We start from the raw sequence: 9,135 nt of genomic DNA, 5'->3' as shown, positions 1-9,135 counted from the left end.
TCCACCGTTTCTCTCTCTTCACTCGGAAAGGCAAAAAGTAAAATCTCCCTCTCCCTTTATTGCATCTCCTTTTTAGTGGAAAGATCTTCACTTGTTTATTTTTTCTTCTTTTCTTTGTCTTTTGAAAAACTGGGTTTTGGAACAAGATCTCTCATACATGGGGCCTTACGATTGTGAACAAGTTTGGCGTATGAAGATGAACAAACTGCTGAGTCTATCTTTTTGGCATCAGCGTGGTTCTTGAATGAAAATTTGTCCTTGTAATGGTTTTCATATGTACATATAAGAATGAAAGTAAATCTCCTTCGGTCTCTGCAAATAAATTCTTAGCAGTGAAAAAGCAGATATCTGTTTCTCGTACTAAGCTAAGTATGGAACATCTCCTTTTCTCTCTCTTGTTACTACCAATCGAGTTTGCCCCCACGGGCAACGGATGTGAAGCAAATCTCTATTTTTCTCTTTCTTACGTAGTACTAGTCGAGTTTGCCTCCACGGACAACGGAGAGGTAAAGCAAGTCTCTCTGTCTCTCTCTCTTCACCAATAAATATAAACCTTACCCCCCATAGACTTTCTCTCTCTCTCTCGCTCTCTTCTCAGAGATTCATAGCAGTCATACAGCTAATAGATAGGAACCTTTTCCTCAAAAAAGTCTCTCTCTGTTTGCTAGAGGAAAGGATACAGCTAAATTTCCGGCTCTGAGAAGTAGGCTGAGGAAGATGAGAGGAGAGAAGCGTGAAATTTGAAGGTACCTGAATAATCTTCCTTCCCAAATTCTGGGGCTTGGTTTTCTTTCTTTTTTATTTCTCCAATTTTGGGGAGCGGTTATTCCTGGGTGTTTGCTCAATAGCTTCGTTCTATGTTCTTGTTCGTCTAGCTTTTTTTTGTCCTTTTTCATGCTCAAGTTTGGCTATTGGTTTCTTTCTTTCTTTGTTCTGTTGGTCCTTTTGAGTTGCAAGGATTTAATGATCGCTTCATTTAAGAAGATCACTAGGTTGTACTTATTTTGGTCGTTCTTTTAGTACATGTATTTCTTTTCGCTTTCTGTTCAGTTACTGCCAATTTTTCTGAGACAACCTGAAAAGTGCCTTTCTCTTTCCGTTTTTGTTTCATCTCCCTGTTAATTGGGCTGTGTCGTTCTTTTTAATTTAGGAGCTTTCATGATGAAGGGGCTTATTTTTCATTTGCATTTTTCACAAAAGCTGATTTATGTTACTATCCTAACCTGCAGAAAAGAATTCAAGTTTGGCGCTTAAACTTTTATGCAGATTTACGGATACATGATTATTAAGCGTTTTAAACATTTAAATTTTGATATTGCATTCAGAGGCTGATGCACTTTCCTTGATTTCTGCTTCCCACGTTACTGGAGATGTCGCTACGTCCACCAGATATTATTAAACGTTGACCTTCTTATCCAGAAGATGGGGGATGAGTTGGGACATCATTTAGTAGTAGAACGCCATGCAATTTCTGAAGCTTGCCCAAGCTTTCTCGTTAACAATCATGCATGTCAAAAGTAATCGACAAATATCTAACCATTTCCTATTAGTTCTGAACCATTATATTCCTATTCTTGATTTTGAGCAAAATAAGTCATTTTGTAGCATTTCTAGAAGCGTTAAATCCATGATATACCTAGCATGCTGAGAAATCGTTGTGACCATCATGCATCAAGTTTCATGGGATGCATAAAGCCATAGAGTTTTTCCTCAACTTGCGCTGTGGTACCTGTATCCTCTTATTTATTTCCTAAGATATTAGTTTCTAAGGCTCATTTAGACTTGTATGATTGTATAGTCAAACATCATAACGTTGTCCACAGTATAACAGTATATGTGTATCAGTTGATCGATAACCAAGGACATACAGTGCAGTACTTGGTTGACTAGTTGACCACAGAAGAAGTAAGTCTGTGCAAAGCCTGGCCCCGGCTCTGTATCCAGACTGGCACTCTTTGACCCTGCCCAAGCTCGGCTCAGGTGTCTCTTAGTCTGAGCTTCTGCTTGATAATGAGAACAAAAAAGAAATGGTTAGGGAGGATGAAGGATTGTAGTTGGTGTGAGGTCTTGGAAGTGTTTGACTAATTTAAGGCCATATTACTGTCAGCTTTCTTGTGCATTTTAGCTGATCAGTTTATGCCTGTATTCTTCTATGTGTAGGAGAATGGCTTTTCCTTAAGTTTTATGCCTTTAAATGGTGGCGTATCATTCTTATTCATGTCATAACTACAAAATCTTTTGATATTATGCATTACCATGTTCTAAGGACTTCCTATAAAAAGGAAACAGGTGGATTGTATGATAATCTTGAAAGAAGCAATCTTGAGAAAGTGACTAGAATTGCTAGATCATGGAGAAATCTGCTGCATGACTGTTTAAATTTCAACCTTATTGTTCGTAACATGACTTTTCCTAAGAAGAATTGCTTGCAACCATCTGAATTATGCACATGAAGAAGTGTGAGGGGTTCTTGAGAAACTAGTACCAGGTACCTTGACATAATTTATTTTCTATGGTCTCTGGTGTCAACTTGCACACATTTTCCACCATTGTCACAGGTGCACTTTATCAAGTTTGCAAGTGGTTTAAAAGTGCTCTGTGGGCTTCCCTTTCTTGAAATATTGCTACTTGTTTCTAGGGTCATTTCTTTTATACTCTTGATGGAAATGATGTGGGATGGAAGGATTTGAACCTCTGAATAACAGGACCTTGCCACTTAGCCACAGCCTATTTCTGATATGTTCAAGATTAAGAAAGATGTGTTCATTAAACCATTCATTCCTGGGAAGATGTTCCACCTATCTGTCGTATTCAGGCATAGTTCTCCCAAGTTCTTCAAGAGCATTGCCTTTTCACTTACCCAAGGAAACAATTCACCAAATTTGGAGACAAAATAGCTAAAAGCAGTTAAGTCTTTCTAGATTATTTTGGATTTTTGAGTCACTTAAATAGGGCACTTTGTCAAAGTTGGATGACATGCTGCAGATGAAATTGGAGAGAGAGAGAGTAGCTATATGGGACTCTTTTCCTACCTTATATTGATTGACATACGTGCAGAGACTAATTTGTTCAGTTATAACATATTTTGACAAGGTTGTGGTGATGTATCTAAGATTGTTTCCTTGGACATGTACCGGGAACAATTTGCCCAGACACTGGCAAGATCTCGAACTCGTCTAACTGCAACTAAAATAAAATCATGAAAATGCAAAATCCTTGTTTGTAATTTCACTGTCTAAAACTTTAAATGATTGGACCTATGTCCCATCTTGTTTTTACTTTCTGGTTTCAGTTCTATTTTTCTCCTGTGGCATCCATTGACACAAAGGTTAAAATTTTTGTGTCATTATATTGCTGAAAAATTCAAAGTATGTGGATGGATTAAGATATGTTGATATAACATTAAGATACATTAACATGTTGGCATATTAACAGCACCGGCTTGACATTCATGGTTTCATGTGGCATAATCATGCCAAGTATTAACTCGATCAGTTTAGAATCTTTAGATGATCATGATTCTTTTGCTTGCAATGATTACTGTGGATGGGATATTCTCACCAATAAGCACTGATTCTAACAAGTTCATTTTCTGCTCCCAGGAATGTGACATCAAGTGTGTGATTTAAGAAGATGGAGTTGTGTGACTGCATTGAGCCCCAGTGGCCAGCTGATGGGCTATTGATGAAATATCAGTATATATCAGATTTTTTTATTGCCCTTGCTTACTTCTCCATCCCTCTTGAACTTATTTATTTTGTGAAAAAATCAGCAGTTTTCCCATATAGATGGGTGCTTGTGCAGTTTGGTGCATTTATTGTTCTTTGTGGAGCAACTCATCTTATAAATTTATGGACATTTACTGTGCACTCAAGAACAGTAGCTGTTGTGATGACAATTGCTAAGGTTCTCACTGCAGTTGTCTCATGTGCAACAGCATTGATGCTTGTTCACATCATTCCCGATCTCTTAAGTGTAAAGACACGAGAGTTATTCTTGAAGAACAAGGCTGCTGAGCTTGATAGGGAAATGGGCTTGATACGTACTCAGGAAGAAACAGGCCGACATGTGAGAATGCTTACCCATGAAATTAGAAGCACCCTTGATAGAGATACAATATTAAAAACCACTCTCGTGGAGCTTGGTAGAACTTTAGCATTGGAAGAGTGTGCTCTATGGATGCCTTCACGAACAGGTTTGGACCTTCAGCTGTCCCATGCCCTTCGGTATCAGAACACAATCGGATCAATTGTACACATTCAACATCCTGTGGTCAGTCAAATCTTTAATAGCAGTCGTGCAGTTAAAGTTTCACAAAACTGTCCATTAGCTAGGGTCAGACCACTTATGGGCAGATACATGCCAGGGGAGGTTGTGGCAGTCCGTGTTCCACTTCTACACCTCTCAAACTTTCAAATCAATGACTGGCCAGATTTTTCTATGAGGCGCTATGCTTTAATGGTCCTGATGCTTCCTTCGGACAGTGCAAGGCAGTGGCATGTCCATGAACTTGAGCTTGTTGAAGTGGTAGCTGACCAGGTTTGTATGCCATTAATTTTTCATTTCTACTTTGACAAAATTCATGTTTCAAATCAATTTATGATTCAGATTGTTAGATTTTTCATGGATATATTGATTTTGTTAATGTTCTGATAGAGGGATGGCTGCCACTGAGAAAAAAGACTTTCTTGTGCATGGCATTGCAAATTTGCATAGCTTACATAATAAAGTTTTGTATGACAGATTATTTTTCTATGAAGTGTTTGTCAACCATAACGGAGTAATATATCTGATGAACATGAGGAAAACAAAATGATAATGCTGCAGAGTATCTTGTCTGAGTAGAACCTTCCCATAGTTTAACTGTGAAAGTTTGCAGTTTCGCAGTTTGATTCGTTGCTAAGTTCTAAATGTGTTCTATGATCTCTAAAGTTATTATTTAAACAAAGACTTCATTAACTTTATACTGCATTTAAATAACCAAACAAGTTAACATGTTAGGACCATATTTGCCTCAGTTAACATGTTCAACATCTAATGTGATGATTGAGAAGTGAAATGTTTTTGGAATAAGGTTTAGGCCTTGAATATATTCTATTTTGAATCCTTTAATCTGGTTCTCCATAAGGACGTTTCCTTAGAAGTAACGTAGCAAATATTATTGTGCTTTTTACCTGTCACTCAAATTAGCATGCGTACCACTGAGATGATACTTGAAAATGTAGGAAACTTCGTAGATGTAGCAAACCCTATGTGAGACATGCTCAACATTGTATCATTAACTTTTTATGACCTTGTTATTAATTACCTTTTATTTGCTTTTTACTTTTTTATTGTTTGATTAGTTTTATTGTTTTACTATGTTGGCTTACTTTCAGTTTTACAGTGGAATTTTCTCCATGTTTTGCTGTGTTTTCCAAGCTTTTATATGGGAAATGGGTTGAGCTGTGTGTTTTTTCAGTTGCTAACAAGCCATGTATTTTATGGTACCCTTTAAGCAAGTCTGAACCTGTACTTTTGCTGTTTATTTTTCCAAACAAAATATTTGGGTGGATTTTATATAGACAAAAACTGGAGCCTTTTGCCATCAATTGTTAGTGCAGTCTTAAGGCTCTAAAAGTTTCTTTTTCACCTCTTGGAAAACATTTAGCAATGCATGCTCTCTAGTCTATACTGAGGAACCATGTTAAAAGTTGTGTACATCATCAATTTAGATTGAGAGAAAACAAGCATATACCATGTTTTTCTGCTGCAGAATGAAACAGGGCCTAACCAAAGGCACATGGATGACTGTATTCATCTCCTGACTAATTATGATTTTCCTTTTTCTTTTTATTTTCTATTTTTTCTTTTTTTACATAAGGTGTAGATTTGGTCTTTATAAGGGACTATTTTCATTGGCAAGAACTTCTTTCCTTTTTGTTCATCTTCTTTGATTTTACTGGCAGGTAGCTGTAGCCCTTTCCCATGCTGCAATATTGGAAGAATCAATGCGTGCAAGGGATCAGCTCATGGAGCAAAATGTTGCACTAGACTTGGCACGCAGGGAAGCAGAAATGGCAATCCGTGCTAGAAATGACTTTTTGGCTGTTATGAACCATGAAATGCGGACACCTATGCATGCAATTGTTGCTTTGTCTTCTCTACTTCTTGAAACTGAACTAACTCCTGAACAGCGTCTAATGGTGGAGACCATCCTCAAGAGTAGCAATCTTTTAGCTACACTTATAAATGATGTTTTGGATCTTTCAAGACTTGAAGATGGAAGTCTTGAACTTGAGATTGCAACTTTCAATCTTCATTCTGTTTTCAGAGAGGTATTTTATTTGTTCATAATTATGTAATCAGTGTTTTTTGGTTTATGATTAGACCTGAATCTCTTGTCTAGACAAGCATCAGGAAAAACATACATGCTTTGTTTTCTGATGCAGGTTGTTAATCTGATAAGGCCCATCGCTTCTGTGAAGAAGCTCTCAGTTTCACTGAGTTTGGCTTCAGATTTACCAGAATATGCTGTTGGTGATGAAAAACGCCTTATGCAGATTCTTCTTAATGTTATTGGTAACTCGGTCAAGTTCTCAAAGGAAGGGAGCATCTCTGTTTCAACTGGTGTTGCAAAAGTAGAATCTCTAAAAGATGCACGATCTCCTGATTTCAATCCTGTTTTAAGTGACCATGACTTCTATTTGCAAGTTCAGGTTGACATTTTGTTTTAACTTTCACCAACACCACTATTTGTTGTTGCTTAATGCATGTGTTTTTTTTGTGTGTGTGTGCATATGACAAAGTGGTGTTTATGGCTGCAGGTTAAGGATTCTGGGATGGGAATTAGTCCTCAGGATATTCCACATATATTCACCAAATTTTTGCAGTCTCGTAACTCTGCAAATAGAGTTTCTGCCGGCACTGGTCTTGGGCTTGCTATCTGTAAAAGGTATTGTAAAAAATGAAGTTGGTGCTCATTGACATAATGTAGATTAATTCTTCTTGTTTTCCTCATTCCTTATCCAATTTACATTTGGCAAACCAAATAATTTCTGCTCCTTGAATTCTTATGAACTTCTTCCTGGATGTACAGTGCTAACCCAAAATGCTGCATTTCAGGTTTGTGACTTTGATGGGAGGACAGATTTGGCTTGAAAGTGAAGGTCTGGGAAAGGGATCTACTGCTATTTTCATTGTAAAATTAGGGATCTCTCAGAATTCAAATGAATGTCTATCGCAAATTGTTTCTAGAACTCCATTGAATTTCCGGCCAGACAAAGCTAGGTTACAAGTTCTTGGAGCAGATGATAATGATGTGGTCCCAACAAAACCTTGGTATGAACTAAGTGTATAGGAATGTCAAGTGCCATGCTACTATTCTGGCATGGAGTATCTAAATCGACCTCCTGGCAGAAATTGTATACTGGCATTCAAGTTGCTACGCTCCACGTTGAGATGGTTCAGTTCAATGCAAAGTTTAACACATGAATTTTACCATGAAAGCCTGTTTAGATTGCCAAGCATAGACCTGTCTGAATCTGCCCGTCTACAGGTTACTTGGGTAACTTTTACAGACCTTTGTCCTTCTATAATGTTGGATCAGATTATAGAGATCAATGGTCTACAGTATAGGCAAGGGAACTGCCCTTAATTATGACCTTGTTAATCTGAGTTCACCAGAAGCTAGATGCAAGCCCATATAAATTGGAGGCCCTCAAAATTTCTCATTTTCTCCTGAGATTAACTACTATCAGAAGTTTTTCTTTAGATTCTGTTGCTGTAAGATTACTTGGATCAGTTTTAAGTAAATCTGCCTTGAGAGACCTTTGGTTGCGGCACTTTTCACATTCTTCTTTCAAAAGCCACCAGGTAAGGTGCACTCTAGCTCTTACAAGTTTAATGACAATAGAATTTAGCTTTCAGAGGTCGCAGCAGCTATGGCTGTTTGAGATTGACCTGTTGTCCTGCATTATGATCATTTAAATTGAAATTACATATCCTTCGGAAACTTGTATCATTTCATTGACAAAGAAAACATGTAATCTCATATGTCCTGAGAGTCTGCAACTTGGGACTGGAATAAAAATGTTTAGTATTTGATAGAAGCAATGATCTTTTAGTTCTTCGGTAGAAAGTCATAAACTCATAGTTCTTATTTCTTCCTGTTGGTCTTTATGTTATTTGTACTTGTGAAATGATTTTGTAAAAATAAGATGGCATCTCTGGAGTCCTTTCTTCATTAAAGTATGATGTCTTATGTCCTCGAATTCAATCATTTTTTAATTTAATTATCTAATTGTGCGAAGCTTGTACTGCACTCTTACAGTTAGAAATTGAATGGCAGAGTAGTAGTATCTACAAGATAATGAGTATTGATATTTGTCTATATTATCCCTAAATCATATGCTCTCTCTCTCTTTCTCTCTCTCTCTCTCTCTCTCTCTCTCTCTCTCTCTATATATATATATATATATATATATATATATATATATAGATAGATAGATAGATAGATAGTGTGTGTGGGTGTGCGCGCGCTTGAAGACTTCTCGCCCTGTTTACCAATTCAGGATCATAAAGAATGTTTTTTTGTTCATAAACGCTTGAATTTGTGTGTGAAAAAAGGATCCCCAGCTTCGAACTTTTTTGTTGAAAAGGAATTTAACGGAATGCATGAGCGTGAATGAGATTAATGTCTACATCAGAGTTCTCCTTGTTCTATCTGTGTTTCGTTTGTCTGTGTTTTCACCTGCTGTATGACTGTCTGTGATATTGATCTTCTTTTCAAAAGGTTGAGTTGACTTCCTTGGAGTAAAGCTGATTGCTTATAATTACTTTGTCCCATATGTCACACGTTGAAGTTGGCTATGTGTGAAATGAATTTTAACTCCCTCTTTAAAGAGGGAAAACTTGTGGACTGCTTATGTCACATGAGTATGAGATTTGGCTTCCTGTGTGGGTGTGGATGCGGGTGTCAGTGCAACACATACTAAAAAATTTGGGTGCAGAGTGCGGTGAATACATAGTTACATACATATATATATATTTATATATACATAATATTGTCGTTTCTTTGCTTAATCTGTTCTTTTTCTTCGCTTTTACTACTGTACATAAAGAAAGAGGGAGAGAGAGAAGGAAAAAAAAATGAAA

General features: G+C 37.1%; 1 protein-coding gene across 1 annotated transcript; it reads left to right on the top strand.

Moving 5' to 3' along the window:
- Positions 1-289: 289 nt before the first annotated feature.
- Positions 290-8,090, top strand: LOC116254406 (ethylene receptor-like). Its single transcript, XM_031629786.2, has 6 exons — positions 290-746; positions 3,603-4,539; positions 5,949-6,317; positions 6,432-6,698; positions 6,807-6,934; positions 7,105-8,090. Exons 2-6 carry the CDS (start codon positions 3,634-3,636, stop codon positions 7,337-7,339), a joined length of 1,905 nt encoding a protein of 634 aa, XP_031485646.1. The 5' UTR covers positions 290-746; positions 3,603-3,633; the 3' UTR covers positions 7,340-8,090.
- Positions 8,091-9,135: the final 1,045 nt, after the last annotated feature.

Source organism: Nymphaea colorata, chromosome 5, assembly GCF_008831285.2.
Source record: "Nymphaea colorata isolate Beijing-Zhang1983 chromosome 5, ASM883128v2, whole genome shotgun sequence".
Lineage (NCBI taxonomy): Eukaryota > Viridiplantae > Streptophyta > Magnoliopsida > Nymphaeales > Nymphaeaceae > Nymphaea > Nymphaea colorata.
The sequence above is the reverse complement of the archived record's forward strand: the minus strand, read 5'-3'. Positions and strand labels throughout refer to the sequence as shown.

Bases quoted from the DNA above. Each gene is read 5' to 3' on its own strand.
- LOC116254406 (XM_031629786.2), top strand. From the start codon at position 3,634: ATGGAGTTGTGTGACTGCATTGAGCCCCAGTGGCCAGCTGATGGGCTA. The intron at 6,318-6,431 runs GTATTTTATTTG...TTTCTGATGCAG, and splicing joins TTCATTCTGTTTTCAGAGAG to GTTGTTAATCTGATAAGGCC. The intron at 6,935-7,104 runs GTATTGTAAAAA...GCTGCATTTCAG, and splicing joins GGGCTTGCTATCTGTAAAAG to GTTTGTGACTTTGATGGGAG.